A 20832-nucleotide genomic window follows, 5' to 3' on the forward strand; every position below is an offset into this window, starting at 1 on the left:
TGCTGCCAATTCCAGCAGCTGTAGAGTACAATCTTGCATATAAGGGCAGGGAGAGGTAGCAAGAGCAGAGGGAAACAAGATTTGTAAGAAGCGAACTAATGGAAGACCAAATGGGCTCAAACTGCTTGCTGGACTTAGCAGGAAAAACATGTGTCAAGAGCGGGGAGGGGGAAGGAGGAGGTAGAGGCAAACCCTTAATGACCTCGAGCTGCTGCTGCTCCTCTTCCTATGTGCAGCCCTCATCTCCAAAGCCGCCGGCGCCATGGGAGGGCTCCTCCGCCTAGCGCCGCGTGCGGGCCCACCTGTGCGTCGGGGAATCGTCGGATCCGCCCGGATCCAGGCGCAACGAAGGTCACCGGAGGAGCGGCGAGGCGAGCTCGGGACGGGCCTCCATGGCGGCCTCCTGCAGCGGGGTTCGTCTGCAGGGGAGAGAGATGGGTGTCCACGGCGGCCACCGCCGCCGTTGCCTCCCTTTGCCCTCGAGCGGAGCGCCGCCACCTGCGCGCACCGGCCGGCCCGCACCTGATCCAGAGGGGAGGTGAGTGCGTGGTGGAGCAGTAGAGGGTGGGTGGTGGCGGCTAGGGTTGAGAGGGAGGAGACGGGAGAGAGAGAGGAGAGGGGAGGAGGCGATGGCGGAGGCGAGAGGAGGGGAGATGGGGCGCTCGAGACTTATCTCTCTCCGCGACCTTGTTCATGGCGAATAAAAGGAGACGTGGCTGGTGCCGCTAGTTGGGCGCACTAGCTCATCTTTTATATGTTCAATTTTACTAGCCACAGATTCATCAAAATAGGCAAACAACACACGAAAAACAGAATCTGTCAAAAACAGAACAGTCTGTAGTAATCTGTAACTAACGTAAACTTCTGGAACTCCAAACAATCAGCCAAAATAGGACGACCTAGACAATTTGCTTATTGATCAGCAGCAATTGGAATCAATATTTTATCACGTTCTGGTGATTTTTAACAATTATTTTCGTGAACAGAAAGTTTCTGGAATTTTCTGCAAGATCAAATAACTATCATCCAAGAAGATCCTATAGGTTTAACTTGGCACAAACACTAATTAAAACATAAAAACACATCTAACCAGAGGCTAGAACAAATATTTATTCCTAAACAGAAGCAAAAAGCAAAAAACTAAAAATAAAATTGGGTTGCCTCCCAACAAGCGCTATCGTTTAACGCCCCTACCTAGGCATAAAAGCAAGGATAGATCTAGGTATTCTCATTTTTGGTAGGCAATCCATAAGTGGCTCTCATGATAGATTCATATGGTAATTTTATTTTCTTTCTAGGGAAGTGTTCCATGCCTTTCTTTAATGGAAATTGGAATCTAATATTCCCTTCCTTCATATCAATAATTGCACCAATCGTTCTAAGGAAAGGTCTACCAAGAATAATAGGACATGAAGGATTGCAATCTATATCAAGAACAATAAAATCTACGGGCACATAGTTCCTATTTGCAACAATAAGAACATCATTAATTCTTCCCATAGGTTTCTTAATAGTGGAATCCGCAAGGTGCAAGTTTAAAGAGTAATCATCAAAATCACGGAAACCTAGCAAATCACACAAAGTTTTTGGAATCGTGGAAACACAAGCACCCAAATCACACAAAGCATATCATTCATGATCTTTAATTTTAATTTTAATAGTAGGTTCCCACTCATCATAGAGTTTTCTAGGAATAGAAACTTCCAACTCAAGTTTTTCTTCATAAGATTGCCTCAAAGCATCAACGATATGTTTGGTAAAGGCTTTATTTTGACTATAAGCATGAGGAGAATTTAGCACGGATTGCAACAAGGAAATACAATCTATCAAAGAGCAATTATCATAATTAAATTCCTTGAAATCCAAAATAGTGGGTTCATTAATATCTAATGTTTTGATCTCTTCAATCCCACTTTTATCAATTTTAGCATCAAGATCTAAAAACTCCGAATTTCTGGAATGCCTTCTAGGTAAAGGTGGATCATATTCAGTCCCATCATTATCAAGATTCATATTGCAAAACAAAGATTTAATAGGGGACACATCAATAACCTTTAGATCTTCATCTTTATTTTCATAGAAACTAGAAGAACACGCTTTCATAAAGCAATCTTTCTTAGCACGCATCCTAGCGGTTCTTTCTTTGCACTCATCAATGGAAATTCTCATGGTTTTGAGAGACTCATTGATATCATGCTTAGGAGAAATAGATCTAAGTTTTAAAGAATCGACATCAAGAGAAATTCTATCAACGTTCCTAGCCAATTCATCAACTTTAAGCAATTTCTCTTCAAGGAAAGCATTGAAATTATTTTGCGAATTCATAAATTCCTTAACACTAGTCTCAAATTCAGAGGGCATCTTATTAAAATTTCCATAAGAATTGTTGTAGGAATTATCATAATTATTAGAGGAATTACTAGGATAAGGCCTAGGATTAAAGTTTCCTCTATACGCGTTGTTACCAAAATTATTCCTACCAACAAAATTTACATACAAAGATTCATTATTATTCTCAATCAAAGTAGACAAAGGCATATCATTAGGATCAGAAGAAACACTCTTAGTAGCAAATAATTTCATAAGTTCATCCATCTTTCCACTCAAAACATTAATTTCTTTTATCGCATGCACTTTTTTATTAGTAGATCTTTCAATGTGCCATTGAGAATAATTAACCATAATATTATCTAGGAGTTTAGTAGCTTCTCCTAAAGTGATTTCCATAAAAGTGCCTCCCGCGGCCGAATCTAAAAGATTTCTAGAAGCAAAATTCAATCCGGCATAAAAATTTGTATAATCATCCACAAATTCAAACCATGCGTGGGGCAATTACGTATCATTAATTTCATCCTCTCCCAAGCTTGTGCAACATGTTCATGATCGAGTTGCTTAAAATTCATAATATCGTTTCTAAGAGAGATAATCTTAGCAGGAGGAAAATACTTAGAGATAAAAGCATCTTTGCACTTATTCCAAGAATCAATACTATTTTTAGGCAAAGACGAAAACCAAGCTTTAGCACGATCTCTAAGCGAAAAAGGAAATAGCTTCAATTTAACAATATCATTGTCAACATCTTTCTTCTTTTGCATATCACACAAATCAACGAAGCTATTTAGATGAGTAGCGGCATCTTCACTAGGAAGGCCGGCGAATTGATCTTTCATGACAAGATTCCAACAACACCCACACACTTGCCTGACACACTGACCCTCATAATAGTTATTCTGAACTCATTCTGCAAATACTGGAAAACGGGGTAGGGAATAATAAAAGGCCAAACCAACTGTGCATGCGGCGATCATAAATAGCAACGTCACTCAGAGCACGAAACCATGGGGACTTCAGTGCTGGGCGGGTGGGTGGTAGACTGGATCACTGGAGTCAGTGGTGTCCGTGGTATCCACCGCCACCGCCGCCACCGTAGGTGGGCGTGGGAGGGACGGGGTGGTAGTCTGGGTGGGGCTGCGGCTTCGGCTCCGGCTTGGGCACGGGGTGGTAGTCCGGGTGAGGCTGGGGCTTCGGCTCCGGCTTCGGTGGCACCGGCTTCTTGTGGTGGAAGTGCTCGATGATGTGCTTCTTGATCGGCCCGCACAAGGTCATGGACGCACACTCGGGCGACGCCACGGATGGGGTGGCGGTGTTGGCGCCGGCGATGACACCGAAGGTGGTGCCCTCGGACAGCGGCACGATCTTGGATGGCTCCTGGCCGGGGCACGGCGCGTTGGATGCGGCGCTGTGGAGCTGAGCCACGCAGTCGGCGCCATGGAGGTCAGAAGCGAGGGGCACGCTGAAGGCGCCGGTGCCGTCGAGGGAACCCACCGCCTTGCTCTCGTACTCGCCGTCGACTTTCTTGCACTTGATCGCCACCTGTAGACCTGAGGTACGTTGACAGGATGACAACCATGATCAGATCTCCATCTATATAGGTGTGTGCATTGACATATATAGTACGATTGAGGTGCATATCTTACCCTTGAAGGCTTCCTCGGCCTTCATGTTCTTCCTGGTGCAGTCGGCGCACTTGGCCAGGCCGATGACCACCGACGTCGCCTCCGCGTTGGCGATGGCAATCACGAGCAGGACGGCGAGGACGAGCGCTCTCGGAGCTGCCATGCCTGAACCTCTACCACTTGTTTGCCTGTGTGAAGTGGCTGGTCGATGAATGGATGGATGGAACAGGCGACGCATGGCTTATATAGGCCTCGGCATTGATCGATCCAGCTCGGTGGATGATCTGGCTGCATGTTCGCCGGGTGGCCGGCGAAGTGATGCGTGACAACGAGAGACCGGCTAACTCGCCGAAATTTCAGATGGCGACTTTAATACCGCGGCCGCTGCATGATCGGATCGGTCGGTGCGTGTGCCTCCACGTCGCGCGCGGTTGGTGATCGACTTGGTTTGGTGGAGTACGTAGGTAGGCACCGGCCGCGTCTCTCAATCGACATGCACATGCATTTGCGTGCGTGCATGCATGCAACGCAAGTAGTAGTAGACTAGTAGTACCCGGCCTGTTTGCTGGTGCTAAGCTGGTGTTGGATCGACATCAGAATTGCTGTAAAGTGTATGTCCATTTTGGGGAGTAGGGAGCTTGCGGTACAGTACCAATGAGCAGTGCTTTGTTGTTCACAAATACTAGAATGTTGTAAAAAAAATGAGCAGTTTCCAGTTATGTTTAATCCACGAAAAAACATATAGAAGATGATCAACGTATAGTTGACATGATATTCGAACAAGAGAAGTTGGTAAACAGAACAGACATGCTATTCGACGGGTATGGTAAACATGGCATGCTAGATCGAAGGCTAGTAGTAGGTGTTGGAAACTTGGTAGGAAAAAAATCAGTCTACGGATCAAGTTCACATGATCACTATGAAGACTGTGCATACAAGGCTAGATTTGATCTTACCAACAACAAGTTGCATCGGAAAAAGAGTTGGTGAAGATCGCATTCTTGAAGTCCCATGAACATATCCTTCGAAGAACCGACATACGACGGCCCCTCTATGGATTGCACACGTAGTATGAACCCATCCAATTTGAGGATGCATGTAGCCAAGTGCTAATTTCAAAACGGAGTATAAAACCATCCACGTGTTCATGGTTTGAGAGTTCCGCGTCTACTTGCTACTCGTTCTACGCTATAATATCTTGTGGCGGGAAATTTATTTTCATCTTTTTGTTCCTCTTTTTGGCAAGCTAGTGAAGCTAAAAATACCCTAACATGTTAGGATTTGACAACCTACACTTAACCATCAAAACTAGTGGTGCGGAAGACCCTATAGTCATTCAAAAGTAACAAGTACACTAGCACTCAACCTAATGCATATCTCTAATAGAAATATTGAACGTTGTAATATCATCATTCATCATTAAGACACGCTAATCATAGGATAGATAATTTCTCCCATGCTCATGGGGAGCTTTTTTGCAATTTACGTATTATGCAAAATTGAAAACGAACTAACTCAATTTTGAGGAAATAAACATACGAAAACAGTAAAGATGCAAGGGCTTATGAATCTCCCCAAGCTTAAGCACTAAACTGGCAGGATCTAATAATCCCTCTCAGTCGATGGTACCACGGGGTTTCTTCTCAGTTGTAGTGGAAGGGTTGTGTGCAAGGGCCTGATGGAGCAACTCATTAGTCTTCTCTAGGTCAGCAATATGATGTTGGTTCGTGTGCACAATTTCAGCTAGGTTGGCAATGAGCATGAGCCGGGCGTTGAGATTGGACTTAGTGTCCTCATCAATCTTTTTCTCCAACTGCCTGAGAAGTTCATGCAAAAGATCACAGTGGATGGGTGACCCATTAGCATGTACCTCAAGTCAGCAAGTGTGCTCATGGATGTTGATAGGATGCAGCTTCGGTGCATAATTGGGGTTGATGAGGTACTTCTTCTCCCATGCCCCAGGCAGCTTGCCAGATATGTGAGCCCCAATATTGATCCTCTTGCTGGTGGTGTGGTGTGACAAAGTTAATTGATAGTCACCCTCCAATGATCTATGGATGGTATGGCCATCCACGACGGCTGGGGTACCCTAATTTGTAGTGCAGGATTACTGGAGCTAATATGTTTAAGAGATTCAACTTGATCATTGCCTCCTTGGGGACTTCTTCTTCGGATGAGCTATCTCCACCTTGATATCACATTTCCAGTCATGCTTGAGACCTCGTCCCAACGCATCAGGAGAAGCGTCTTCCAGCTCGAAATCCTCCTCGTGGAAGGGGCATAATACATGTGGCGGGCTTCCGCCAGCTGCAAAGGTGATACTCCTCCTATGAGGTCGTCTAGCACTCGTCCCATGAGAGTGTCATGGCCTAAGAGATGCTTGCCTTTACTTAAAACTTAATATGCAACTGGAATAGATTCATTTGTCAATGGAAAAAGGAGAGGCCTCCCCAAAGGTATATAAAGACGTAAAACCATCGAATATTCATGACATTAGGTTTTGGAAAAAGATTAGGAAATAACAAAAGATTTTCGGGAAAGAATAAGATATTTCCGCGGGATCATGAGTGAATAAGTGACGTATGTTGCCCTTCGGGCAATCGCCGCTCTGTCCCACCCAGTACAAGGCACCGTAATACTTTGCCACCAATCAATATGATCAACCCGGCATGCAGTGATCATCGCAGCACTCCATTGCATCCTTCGTCTCCGGCCACCCTCCACTGTACAACATCGACCTCAACAACAATTACGTGTTTACCGAGTTTCTGACACTTGTTCGGTTGCGGCTTCCGTCCAAGGAGCCCATTTCCGGTGGTGCCCAATCGTTGTTTGGCGGAATGCCTCCCCCAAGCTCGATGGCGGCGATCGGGCGACGAGGCAATGATGAATATGATCCATAATTGTGATGGCCATGAAGACGTACAAGTCTATGACGACTACTCACCGCATCCAGAGAAAGAGACGTTGACGGACACTCAGTAGTCGCCAGTCCTCGATGCGGACGGAAATAAAAAGAGGGATTTGGCGTACTCAAACAAGGAGGATGAATTATTGTGTTTGACGTGGTTAGGCACAAGTGTTGAACCATTTCAAGGTATGGAGAAAAAGGGCTCGACCCTTTGGCAAAGTGTGCACGATTGGTTTCATGAGAAAAAGCACTATGAGCCCTACAACAAGGAAGTCGCTAAGCCAACGATGGTACATCATTCAAGAAGCCATCAACAAGTATCATGGTGTGTATGCACAAATAGAAAACTAGTGACTAAGTGGCGCGTCACTTCTCAGAGCTCATATTTTTTTTCTTCATGATGCTCTATGTGTTGGTCATTTGATTGATTTTCTCTATGTTGCAACTTGTTGATCATGCCACTGTATTGCTTTGCTAGCCCAGCCGGGTAGCCACATTGTACCACAAGGCCGAGGGCAAGCTATTCATGAAGATGCATTGTTGGTATAAGTTGAATGCGCAAAGCAAGTGGAGCAATTTGGAGGAGGCCGGGCTTGCACTAGCCACCCATGTGGCTAGGTCAAGGGGGAGGAAATGGGAGGACGAGAAAGGAAGCAAGAAGGGGTGGCGGCCAAGACGATAGAGAAATTGAGGACATCATGGTGAAGAAAGAAGAGGGGTGTGCCAAGCACAATGAGATCAAGGAGGAAACAGTTCATGGAAATCCAAAAGAAGAAGATTGAGCATAAGGATATGAAGCTTGCGATCAAGCAAGTGTGTGAGGAGCAAAAGATCTTATATATACGTGAAGGCTGATGACTTGGATCACGACGTGGCCAAGTTTGTTCACGACTTGCATGATAGCATGTACAAACACTTTGTGTAAAAGGAGGCATTTGGTATGGTGAGCCGGTTCATTTGCTTTTGGGGTCGATATATAAAACTCATTGAGTATCGGGTGATTTTGCTATTGGTTGCATTTGTTTGCAACTATTTAAATGTACAATCGAATTGTTATTGATCTAGAAAATTTGACAAAGAGAGAAGGGCGGACAAGTACTTAGGACCAAATTTGAAGGACACAATTGCATGACACATCCGCTCGGCGGACAGGGAGTGTACTTGATTGATCATGATATACTGATATAGGAACTTCTCATTACAAAAATTCACACCGATATTACAAACCTTGTAAAAAAAATGACCCATTACCCGTACATTTGCCTGACACACATACTTATCCCTCACAACTGTTATTCTGAATGATAGAAGATCAAGCTAACCCGTGACATAAATAGCAACGTCGCTCACTCACTGACAGCAACAAGCCATGAAATTTCACTGCTAGGCCGGACGGTGGCAGATTGGAGTCAGTGGTGTCCATGGTATCCACCGCCGCCGCTGCCGCCGCCGTAGGTGGGCGTGGGAGGGACGGGGTGGTAGTCCGGGTGGGGCTGCGGCTTGGGCTCGGGCTTGGGCACGGGGCCGTAGTCCGGGTGGGGCTGGGGCTTGGGCTCCGGCTTGGGCGGCACGGGCTTCTTGTGATGGAAGTGCTCGATGATGTGCTTCTTGATCGGTCCGCACAGGGTCGCCGACGCACACTCTGGCGATGCCAGCATGTTCGTCTTGGCGCCGGCAACGACCCCGAAGGTGGTGCCCTCAGACACCGGCACGATCTTTGATGGCTCCTGGCCGGAGCACGGTGCGTTGGAGGCGGTGCTGTGGAGCTGTGCGACGCAGTCGGCGTTGTGGAGGTCGGCGGCCACGGGCACGCTGAAAGCGCCGGTGCCGTCAAGGGTACCTACTGCCTTGCTCTCGTACTCGCCATTGACGTTCTTGCACTTGATCGCCACCTGAAGACCTGAGGTACGTTCATGGCAGAACATGAGCAGAGCAACATCATGCATTTACGAAGTGGAGTATTCTATCTAATCTAGCTAGCTAGAGCTTAATTAGTAGCTTACCCTTAAAGGCTTCCTCTGCCTTGATGTTCTTCCCGGTGCAATCGGCGCACTTGGCCAGGCCGACGACGATGGACGCCGCCTCGGCGTTGGCGATGGCGATCACCAGCAGGAAGCCGAGGACGAGTGCTCTTGGAGCTGCCATGCCTGAACCTCTGAGTCGCAGCCTGTGTGAAGTGGCTGATGGATGAATGGATGAAACAGGCGACGCATGGCTTATATAGGCCTCCACATTGATCGGCACAGCTCGGCCGATGATCTGGCTGCATGCTCGAAGCTCGAGGGGTGGGCGGCGAAGTGATGCGTGACAACGAGAGGCCGGCTAACTCACCGAAATTCTAGATGGCGAGTTAATATATACGGCGCCCGCTGCATGATCGGATCGGTCGGTGCGTGTGCCTCCACGTCGCTGTTGGTGATCGACTTGGTTTGGTGGTGGAGTACGTAGGTAGGCACCGGCCGGCGGCGCGTGCATGCATGCTACTAGTAGTAGTAGTAGTGCCAGTGCCGCGTTTGCTGGTGGTAAGCTGGTGTTGGATCGACATCAGAATTGCTGTAAAGTGACACCTCCATTTTGGGGAGTAGTGAGCTTGCGGTACAGTACCAGTGAGCAGTGTTTTGTTTCTCACAAATAGAATGCTGTAAAAATATGAGCAGTTTCCAGTTATGCTTAATCCAAGAAAAAGCAGCTAGAATAGTGGACATGATATTCGAACAAGAGAAGTTGGTAAACAGAATTCAATTCGCAAAAAAAAATAGGTATGGTAAGAGCATCTTCAACAGCTGCGCAACGCGCGGCGCGCAAAAAAACATTTACAGCGCCGTTTACGCGAGTTTTTGCGCGCCGCGGAGCACTGGCTCCAGCGGCCGCTGCAAAATAGAGCACGTGCGAGCCGCTCCAGCAGACGCGCTATATTTGTTCTCTTTTCTACTACAACTCGATACACATATAGGCATAGATAGAAACAATAGATAAAATAAAAACGATAGATAGATAAAAACAATAGATAGATAGTACATAGATAGATTAAACAATAGATAAAAAAGATACATAGATAGTGCGTAGATAGTTCATAGCCTCCTCCTACGATAGATAAAAAAACTACTCGTCGTCCTCATCCTCTGACTCGAACTCTGCCTCAGTGATGTCCTCCTCCGACGTCACAATGAAGGCGTCAAGGTACTGCTCGTCTTCGGAGTCCCAGGACGACGCTGCTCCTAGCTCGATGTTGAACCCAGCGGCCGCCTTCCACGTATGCCGGTCCTCGCGATAGGCGGCTCCCTCCGCCCTCCTTTGCGCGAAGAACTACTGCTCGTTGATGACGTCTTGCGGGAAGCATTGGCGCCACAGCGCCATGGTTTCCTCGTCCATCTCGGCGAGGCTGAGACGACGCTAGCTCCCGCCTCCGGTTCTCGCGATGATCCTCGTCGGTGAGAAGCCGCGGGGGAGGCGCCATCTCCCGTGTTGGCACCTCCGGGAAGTTCATGTCCCTACGGGACAGCCGGAGGCGCCACGCCGCCGTGTCATACGCGCGGGCAGTCTCGTGGGCGGTCTCAAAGGTGCGAGGCCGAGGCGCAAGTCGCCGGACCGAATCTCGGCGGAGAAGGCGCTAGACGGGCATGCGCGGACGCCGCGGTAGCCCGAAACTCCCCGGCGGCGCGGCGGCATGGTGGCGCGGTGGTGGCGCGGTGGCGGCGAAGCGAGAAAGCGGCAGAGGGAGCGATGAGAGAGCGACGGAGGGCGTGTGGCCAGGTGGAGAGCGATGGGAGGGCGCGTGGCGGGCGCTGCATTTTATAGGCGCGCCCGGCCGCTTTTTCCCACGCGCATGAGTTTTCCGCCTCCGTTGGAGCGTGCGAAACCGTCCCGCGCGCGCTAAAATCGCATTTTACCGCGTGCGCGCGTTTTTTGCAGCCACTGTTGGAGATGCTCTAAACATTATGCTATGTCAGATTGAAGACTAGTAGCAAGGAACCAGAAGTGATTGTTAATGGAAGGGGAAAATAACGTATGATGTGGCGGATGAAGTGTTCGCAGTCGCCGCACCGTTGGAGGTTGACATGGCGTGGAGGGAGGGGGAGTGGTCGTCGGAGTAGTCATCGTTGAGGAAGTCGGTGTATGCCGCAATGTCGGAGGAGATGCTAGCAGTCGCGTGAGAGCTCTCCCCAAAAATCCCAATGTCCTTTCTCTCAAAATGATCACAATAGACAGGGTTCCGGAGGCATGATGTCCCACATCAGGGTGCATGATGGAAAGTGGATTGGGAAAGATGTAGGCGGCGCAAAGCAGTGGAACTGAAGGATGGTCTCATGTACATCTCTCCATAGCCCCGTCTATGGACAGGGGAGCAACCTCTAATAGACTCAGGCAACCGAAACCGGTCCATTATAGAGGAGTGGAAGAGGAAGAGTCTACAAATGTTCCATTTCATCTTTTCCTAATGAAAAAAAAAGGTTTTGACTCCTGTCATGCACGGAAAAAAAGAGTGACACACACGTGACATAGGTCATAGTCCAGCTCGTTCACGAAACACGCGTCATGCCAGGTGATGTTATGCAAGTGCATAGAGTTTAGATGTGCCTGTTTTTCAAGTAGAGTATCGATCCCACGAAAGCTAGGGAAATGGTTTTTTTTTTCCTTATAGAGGTTTACCGTAATGTGCTTGCATGTTATTTTAGGTCCTAAGAAAAAGCGGTGAGAAGGGTTAAATATTGCAAGTGTGTGAAAACGAGAATTAAAGTCCGCAAGAATAATAGCTAAGAGTAAAAGAGTAATGAAAATGATGGAAAATGCAACAGATCTTCATGGAGTCTGGATTCACCACTAGTAGTATTTATTATACTTAATTGTTTAGAAACACAACCTTTGGTTCAAATGTGATCTCTGTTATATATGTATTGTGCATGAAATGACAATAAACAGATATGTGCATACTGCGTCAGTTATGTATCACGCACGCCACCACCGTCCCTCCAATACATATCCATGGAGTTCGATGGTGATTAAGGGGTCTCTCCGGGGACGCGGCATAAAACACATGAATCTCTTACCAATGATTCGGTAAGGATTAGAGGTAGCTTATGTCACCGTGTATCTCTAACCCATAGCCCACATCACAAAGATAATAATATCCGTCAAGTCTCGATGGGCTAAATATTGCGCAGTCGATGTTCGCACAATATCACGAAGAACATTAACACATGCATATAACAAAGATTGTATATTTTATCGACATTAGGCTCATATATATACTAGAATCCCCCATATCCGCAATAACTCAATAACTAGTGAATTACTCACACATATAGGCACAAGACTTCGCCAAGGTGTTCATGGCAATGAAAGATGAATTATTAGTTAGCCACCGTATAACACTAGGATTTGATATTACGGCGAGCTGAATGATGGATTCAATGTCGAGTATGTGGATGATGATGCTGTTGATGATGATTGATGCCGTGGCCTCGGTGGTCGAAGCTTCGGCGAGGTGGTGCCCTTGTGTTCATTCCCACTTCAGATCCCTTCCGAAGACGAGGTTTCCTGCTTCTGTCTTGTGGTCTGTGGTATCTCCGTTGGTCACATTTGTGATCTAGTTGCACGGGGTGGAAGTTGTCCATCAAGTACCCATCGTAAAGTGTAGAAAATTTTGTGGTTATAATGAAAAATGCTAAGCAAAATGCGCCATAAAATTCACTCATCAACATCCCCAAGCTTAGACTTTTTCTCATCCCGGAGCAAAACTGCGGCTTGGAGAATAGGATCATCACACTCATGAAGCCCGAGTTGTCATAATCAAATGAGGGCATTGCAGCGAAGCGGTACTCGTAAAAGATACCGAACCATCATGAGTATTAGCATACTTCTAATGAAAAAAATGGCTAGAGAGGCTCCCATGCCTTTACTGATTGAGTGCTTAGTGAAAGAAAAACAACCTAATAGAATAAGATATTCAAGCCTGATCGAACGGAAGATGAGGGGCTCTCAACTTTTTTAGAACCCCGCATAGCCTTTTAGAATTTAATATGTAAACAAAACTCTTTTCATTTTCTCGTGTAATATTAAGCAAGCTTAATTTCCCATGAAACAACGTTTAGCTCATATATTTATGAGTATCGCGTCATGAAAGCTAAGCATGCTCAAGGTTTACGAGAGAAAACGAAAGCGATCTACCCAAGTGCTAATTTCAAAACGGAGTATGAAACCATCCATGTTTCATGGTTTGAGAGTTCCACCTCTACTTTTTACTCATTCTATGCTAAAACAATTTGGCAAAAATAATAATTTTCATCCTTTTGTTTCTCTTTTTGAAAAGCTAGTGAAACCAAAAATACTCTAACATAACAACCTACACTTAACAATCAAAATAGTGGTGCAGATGACCCTATAGTCATTCAAAAGTAACAAGTACACTAGAACTCAACCTAACTCGTATCTCTAATAAACATACTGAATGTTGTAATATCACCATTTGTCATTAAGACACGCTCATCATAGGATAGGTAATTCCTCCCCTGCTCGTGGGGAGCTTTTTTGGAACTTATTATGCAAAACTTAAAATAAACTAACTCGATTTTGAGGAAAGTAAACATACAAAAACAGTAAATATGCAATGGCTTATGAATCTCCCCAAGCTGAAAAACTAAGATAGTGGGATCCAATAATCCCTCTCAGTCCCTGGTCCCACGGGTTTTCTTCTCGGTTGTGGTGGATGTGTTGTGGGAAAGGGCCTGATGGAGCAACTCATTAGTCTTCTCCAAGTCGGCATTGTGATGTGGTTTCATGCGCACAGTTTACTCTAGGTTGGCGATGAGTGTGACACGGGCTTTGAGAGTGGACTTAGTGTCCTCGACAATCTTTTTCTCCAACTGCCTAAGACGTTAAGGCAAAAGATCATGGTGGATGTGTGACTCATTAGCATGTACCTCAAGTCAAAGAATGTGCTCATCAATGTTGATAGGATGCGGCTTCGGTGCATAATTGGGGTTAACGACGTACTTCTTCTCCCATGCCCTAGGCAGCTTGACAGATACGTGGGCCCCAATATTGATCTTTTTTCTGGTAGGTGTGATGAATTTTACTCATAGGTACCCTCCAACGATCTATGGATGGTGTGGCCATTCACGACGGTCGGGGTACCCTCATTTGCAGGTGCAGGATTGTTGGAGCTAATATGTTTAAGAGATTCAACTTGCTCCTTACCAATGATTAGCTCATGTGGCTCATGTTGCTCCATCTCTACCTCATCAGGGACTCTTTCTTAATATGAGCTACCTCCACCTTGATCCCACACTCGCCGGTCATATTCGAGTCGTCGTCCCAACGCGTCAGGAGAAGTGTTTTCTAGCTCGAAATCCTCCTCGTGGAAGGGGCTTGATACGTGTGGCTAGCTTCCACCGGCAGCAAGGTGATCATCTCCTCCTGTGAGGTCGTCTGGCATTCGTCCCATGAGCATGGCATGGCCTAAGAGATACTTGTCTTTGCTTACAAACTTAATATGCAACTGGAATAGATTGGTTTGTCAATGGGCAAAGGAGAGGCCTCCACAAAGGTATATAAAGAGGTAAAACCAACAGATATTCACGAGATTAGGTCTTGGAAGAATATTAGGAAATAAACCAAATATTTTCAGGAAAGAATCTAGAATTTCCGCGGGATCAAAAGTGAAGACGTGGCATGGTAAAGTTGTTGCGCTCATACCAGCAGACCGCCGTGCATGTGCCCTTCGGGCAATCACCGCCCTGGCCCACCCAGTACAAGGCACCGTAGTACTTCGCCGCCAATTAGTACGGTCATCCCGGCACTCAGCAATCACCACAACACTTCCCTGCATCCTTCACCTCCGGCCACCCTCCACCGTACACTGTCGACCTCAGCAGCTACTACGTGTTCACCGAGTCACCAACACTCATTCGGTCCCGTCTTCCTCCCAAGGAGCCCTTTTCTGCCAGTGCCCTGTCATTATTTGGCGAAATGCCTCGCCCAAGCTCGATGGCGGTGGTCGGGCGACGAGGTGATGATGGACATGATCCGTAATGGTGCGGACACGAAGACATACAAGTCTATGACGACTACTGACCACACATCCGGAGCAAGAGATGTCGACGAACACCCAGTAGTCGTTGGTGTCTGATTCGGACACAAAGAAAAAGAGGGGTTTGGCATACTTGAACAAGGAGGATGAATTACTATGATTGGCGTGGTTAGGCGCAAGTGTTGAACCGTTTCAAAGCATGGAGCAAAAGGCTCGGCGCTTTGGCAAAGTGTGCATGATTGGTTTCATGAGAAAAAGCACTATGAGCCCTACAACAAGGAAATGATACAGAATCGCAATCCGGAGTCACTAAACCTTCAATGGTACGCCATTCAAGAGTCCATCAACATGTATTGTGGTGCGTATGAACAAATGGAAAACTGTGATCAAGAGGCGCGTCACTCCTCGAGCTCGTAAGTTTTGCTTAGTGATGCTTTATGTGTTGGTCATTTGATTGAATGTTCTCTATGTTGCAACTTGTTGATCATGTCATTGTATTGCTTTGCTAGCCCGGACGCGTGGCCATGTTGTTCCAGAAGACCGAGGGCAAGCCATTCACAATGATGCATTGTTGGTACAACTTGAATGCGCAAAGCAAGTGGAGCAGCATTACCAATTCTGTCAAGACCACAATGCCAAAGTAAGTGATGAAGATGGTGATCCAAGCGGTGCAGTTGGAGGAGGACTTGCACCGGCCACCCGTGTGGCCAGGTCGAAGGGATGGAAATGGGAAAATGAGAAGGAGAGTGAGAAGGGATGGCGGCCAAGATGACAGAGAAGTTTGAGGATATCATGGCGAAGAAAGAGGAGACATGTGCCAAGCGCCATGAGATCAAGGAGGAAATTGTTCATGGAAATCCAAAAGAAGAAGACTGAGCTTAATGATAGGAAGCTTGCAATCAAGCAAGCGTGCGAGGAGCAAAAGATCTTGCACGTGGAGCCCCATGACTTGGAACCCGAAGCAGCCAAGTTTGTTCTTGACTTGCGTGATAGCATGTACGCGCGCTTTGCACAAAAGGAGGCGGGGGGAGAGGCCGAAACTTGAAGCCGGTTCATTTGCTTTTGGGTTCGATAGATGTATAAAACTTATTGAATGTCCGGTGATTTTGCTATTTGTTGCATTTGTTTGCCACTATTTAAATTTGTTATTGATCTTGAAATTTTGACAAAGAGAAAAGGTCGGACAAGTACTTGGGAGCAAATTTGAAGGACACAATTGGATGACGTCCATCCGGCCGGATGTCCGCAGACATTTGGTGGCATCTGTTTGGTGATCGCTGTTGGAGATATCATAAGTCAGGCATATGTGGAAAATGAGTGCGCTTGGTTGATTCAGATATAGGAACTTCTCATTACAAAAAATCACAACGGTATTACAAACACCCGTACATTTACCTGACACGCATACTTATCCCTCACAACTGTTATTCTGAATGATAGAAGACCAAGCTAACCCGTGCACATATATAAATAGCAGCGTCACTTCATTGCTGTGCCGGATTGGTAGATCGGAGTCACTAGTGGTGTCCGTGGTATCCACCGCCGCCGCCGCCGTAGGTGGGCGTGGGAGGGACGGGGTGGTAGTCCGGGTGGGGCTGCGGCTTGGGCTCCGGCTTGGGCACGGGGTGATAATCAGGGTGGGGCTGGGGCTTGGGCTCCGGCTTGGGCGGCACGGGCTGCTTGTGGTGGAAATGCTCGATGATGTGCTTCTTGATCGGCCCGCACAAGGTCATGGACGCGCACTCCGGCGACGCTGCAGACGGCGTGGCAATGCTGTCGCCGGCGACGACGCTGAAGGTGGTGCCCTCAGAAACAGGCACGATCTTGGATGGCTCCTGGCCGGGGCACGGCGCGTTGGAGGCGGCGCTGTGGAGCTGAGCGATGCAGTCGGCGCCGTGGAGGTCGGCGGCCAGGGGAACGCTGAAGGCACCGGTGCCGTCAAGGGCACCCACGGCCTTGCTCTCGTAGTCGCCGTGGACGTTCTTGCACTTGATCGCCACCTGAAGACCTGAGGTGCGTTCATGACAGCAGGAAAACCATGAGCTGGGCATTGACATATATGGTACGAATTGAGCTGCATATAGCTAGCGCTTACCCTTGAAGGCCTCCTCGGCCTTGAGGTTCTTCCTGGTGCAGTCGGCGCACTTGGCCAGGCCGACGACGACGGACGCCGCCTCGGCGTTGGCGACGGCGAGCGCCAGCAGGACGGCGAGGATGAGCGCTCTCGGAGCTGCCATGCCTGAACCTCTACCACTTGCTTGCTTGTGTACGCTGATGGATGGATGAATGGATGTAACAGGCGACGCATGGCTTATATAGGCCTCCGCATCAATCGATCCAGCTCGGCGATGATCTGGCTGCATGCAAGCTCGCAGCGGGTGGTGGCCGGCGAAGTGATGCGCGACAACGCCGGCTAACTCGCCGAAATTTCAGATGGCGAAGTTAATACGGTGATGGACTTTGTAGGTACCACACACAGACGCAGGCACCGTGTCTCGCGGCATGCACGTGCGCGCGTACATCGATCCATGCATGCAGCGTGAGTTAGAAGTAGTAGTATCCTATTGGTGCTCTGTGGTACATCTGGTGTTGGATCGGCATCAGAATGGCTGTAAAGTGCATGTCTTTGTTGTTCATAAGTGGAAGGACGGTACTCCAAATGGACTGCCGTTGGATTGATCCACCGATCCACGGTTTCTTCTCGACCCACACAAGCATATACCACATGCGTGCGCATTCACGCAACGTCTACTGTAAGCTAACCAGAGCTTCCGTAGAGCTTCGATGTCCGATGAAATCACCACATATATCTTGGTATCCACATGAACATCACCGGAAAAATCACTCGCAAAAACAGAACATCACCGGGAAAAAAAACGGAATAGTAAACGCACGCATGTTGTCATGTCTGAGATCATCTCCCATGAGTTTGGGTACAACACCAACGGTTGATTCTTCCGTAAACGTAAATTTGGATTCGGGCTTTGCGCAAACCTGTCTCCTCTAAATCCCCCCCCCCCCCCCCCCCCCCCCAAAAAAATAGCTATTTCCACATGTCGAAAATTTTATAAGTGCGTGAGTATTGGGTTTAGGTGTGGATAGATCTCAGTTGACTGAGATTTAACCCATAACATGTAAGAAAGAAAAAGAAATAACTGAAAAGAAAAAATTGCATGGATCTCAATGTAAGATGTCACGACTATACCATCGACTGCAACATAACCAAGTCTTAGTCAGACTGAGATTTAACAAGACTGATTGGGCTTAGTACACCCACCTTACTAAAATGTGAATGTCCTCTCAAATATTGAGCCTAATTTTGGCTACAAATTTTACTAGTAACAAATCGCGACTTAAAAACCATAAAAATATAGCATCAGAATTATTATTTTTTCAAAACAAATTCAATCGTTTACTTTTCCGCCATATAACTCATATTTTGTGACTAATTGTGATGAATATTAGGCTCAAATCCAGAAGGGCCTCACATTTTAGCAATGAGGGAGTACCGTATATACTGATTGTTACTTTACATGCAGACCACTCAATGTAATACTTCCTATGTTTTTATTTACTCTGCATATTAGATTTGACTGAAGTCAAACTTTATAAAGTTTGACCAGGTTTATAGAAAACAATATAAACATTTATCATAACAAATCCATATGATGTGAAAGTACATTCAATACTGAATATAATGGTATTGATTTGTTATTGTATATGTTAATATTTTTGTCTATAAACATTGTCAAAGTTTACAAACCTTGACTTTGACCAAAGCTAATACTCGGGATAAATAAATGTAGAGAAGGAAAAGAATCCACTACTTAACCTCCTGAACTATAACTATAGTATAGTGGTCCCCTTAATCTACACAGGGGTTAGGGATGATGCGGGATTGTACGGCAGTAAAGCCATCTGAACTGCACTGGATATGGGAAATCAGATCGACCCCAGGCCTGGATGTTTCTCACTGGAGGAACGTTTGGGACCAAATAATCCTCGCTTGATCTCATAGGTCCATACTCACGTGGAATTAAAAGCTAGCTGTATGTGTCTGTAGTGTAGATGTGTATGTCTTGACTATCAAGACATACAGCTCAGCCCAGTTCACCTCCTCCTTATCTCTTCCACACGGCAAGATCTATCAGGATCTGCAGCCATCAAGGCCTCATACATCCACATTGCTGTACGTGCCAGTGGGTATGTAGGGCTATCAAGCTCTACAGCTCAGCTCCCCTCCTCCTGTCTTTCACACGGATAAGAATGTCAAATGGATCTACCCTTTTCAACGCTCCCGCTTTAATGAGCGAATGCAGTTCTGCAGAAGAGGGAAAAAAAACATGTCCATGATTCGAACCTATTAGATTCATGAAGTGCCTTCAGCAGGTTTGGATTTGCCGCGGTCGACAATCCGACTCTTCATGAGTGAAAACATTCTCCTCAGAGCACAGTTAGCATACAGGTAAGGATGGAAACCAATCAAACTGAAGTAATAACAGTGCTGTAGCCTTTGGGCAACTCTGAAGTAATAACAGTGCTGTAGCCTTTAGGCAACTCTTTTTCTGCTCCCTTTTCTTTTTCATTTTATTTAGGATAGTCTACAGATCTGTAACTATTCTGAACTTTACTTCTCTACATTAATGAAAACAGCTCAAAGCTGCTTTTCCGTCAAAAAAAAAAAACCATCAAACTGAACTTTGACTAACACACACTGTTACTACAATGGGATTGACTAACACACACTGTCACCACAACGGGACTGTTTACAACTAACAAGGCAATGCATTGAATAGACACTGCATTAAACAGTAAGTACCTAAGGGGCTTCCTCTGCGTAGTTAGCATCGGAGCAGGAGAGCCAACTAATGTGGCAGGAAGCTCAAGCAGCTATTTTCTCAAAACAAAAATCAGACTTGTAATATCTAAAAATGGAGATGTACGCAACATGGAAATTAAAGAGAACGTTTATAATATAAGATGGTAAAAAAAAATAGGAGCTAGCCAGAAAAGATTTAAATATAACGTTATGTATAAGAACTGTTGTAGGATACTGTTCTCCTATGGAAAGCAGACATACGACATAACAGAGCAAAAACAAATGCAGGCAAGACAATATCTTTAGGTTGCCACTGTCTTTTTATTTTTCTCTCCAGGCATGCTTCTGTTTGTCGAACCTAAAGCAGGACCACACTGTCTTTAGGTTCTCCTTAGCATGCAGTAGTTAACTTTTGAAAGCAAATGTTCTGCTTGGACACACCCAGAACCAAAAGTTCAAAGTGAATTTCAAATTCAGTATAAATCAGGCAGATATTCCAAATAAAAGGTCCTTACCAAAATTTCCAGGAACCATCAGTACATTGCCCAGTAAAATAACTCCATGTCCATTTTGAATAGTATATTCAAATCTGTCAGACAACTCATAAGCACACCAGTAAGTGATAATGTTTTTCATCTCTTGAAAACTATAAGTATGGTTAACTGAATGTAATGATCCGATCTTAATAATTTCACATAATTCATTTAACAAAGATAGCTAAAGCATACAAGTCTAGAACTAGAACAAGACTTTTATATTTAAGTAAAATCAAAACGTAAAAAGAGAGGCTTCAACAGAGAAAAAGAAAGTGTTCTGTTTTCAAGAAAAAAGAACGCACGGGCTCAAGTAACAGTAGTCAATACCATCCATTGGCAAAAAAATAATATAAACATCATAAAGAAGTAAATGGCATTCATATAAGAAAAGGACCCCAAGCTCTTCCTCAGCTTTACGCTTACAAGCTGTCCACTGTTGTTTCTGTTTGTCCCAGATTACTCCCAGGGATATGCTCCAGAGATAATATTTGACCTGAAACGGTTAAATCTTTCTGATTTGACTTCACTTGAAGAGATCCCATATCATGAACTCCATTAGGTACTGTTAGAAGAGCTGAAAA

The 20832-nt window shown here is 46.1% G+C and overlaps 3 protein-coding genes across 3 annotated transcripts; all 3 read right to left on the bottom strand.

Annotated features, from left to right (window-relative positions):
- Positions 1–3031: 3031 nt before the first annotated feature.
- On the bottom strand, positions 3032–4193 carry LOC109776259 (uncharacterized). Its single transcript, XM_020334917.4, has 2 exons — positions 3978–4193; positions 3032–3881 (listed from the first exon to the last, which is right to left on the bottom strand). The coding sequence occupies exons 1-2, from the start codon at positions 4117–4119 to the stop codon at positions 3388–3390; spliced, it is 636 nt and encodes a 211-aa protein (XP_020190506.1). The 5' UTR covers positions 4120–4193; the 3' UTR covers positions 3032–3387.
- Positions 4194–8025: 3832 nt separating this feature from the next.
- Positions 8026–9079, bottom strand: LOC109776258 (proline-rich protein 4). The gene is made up of 2 exons (XM_020334916.3): positions 8871–9079; positions 8026–8767 (listed from the first exon to the last, which is right to left on the bottom strand). The coding sequence occupies exons 1-2, from the start codon at positions 9010–9012 to the stop codon at positions 8277–8279; spliced, it is 633 nt and encodes a 210-aa protein (XP_020190505.1). The 5' UTR covers positions 9013–9079; the 3' UTR covers positions 8026–8276.
- A 7144-nt stretch (positions 9080–16223) lies between these two features.
- LOC109776257 (uncharacterized) lies at positions 16224–17212 on the bottom strand. The gene is made up of 2 exons (XM_020334915.2): positions 16992–17212; positions 16224–16904 (listed from the first exon to the last, which is right to left on the bottom strand). Exons 1-2 carry the CDS (start codon positions 17131–17133, stop codon positions 16414–16416), a joined length of 633 nt encoding a protein of 210 aa, XP_020190504.1. The 5' UTR covers positions 17134–17212; the 3' UTR covers positions 16224–16413.
- Between the last annotated feature and the right edge of the window lie 3620 nt (positions 17213–20832).

This window comes from Aegilops tauschii, chromosome 2, assembly GCF_002575655.3.
Source record: "Aegilops tauschii subsp. strangulata cultivar AL8/78 chromosome 2, Aet v6.0, whole genome shotgun sequence".
NCBI lineage: Eukaryota > Viridiplantae > Streptophyta > Magnoliopsida > Poales > Poaceae > Aegilops > Aegilops tauschii.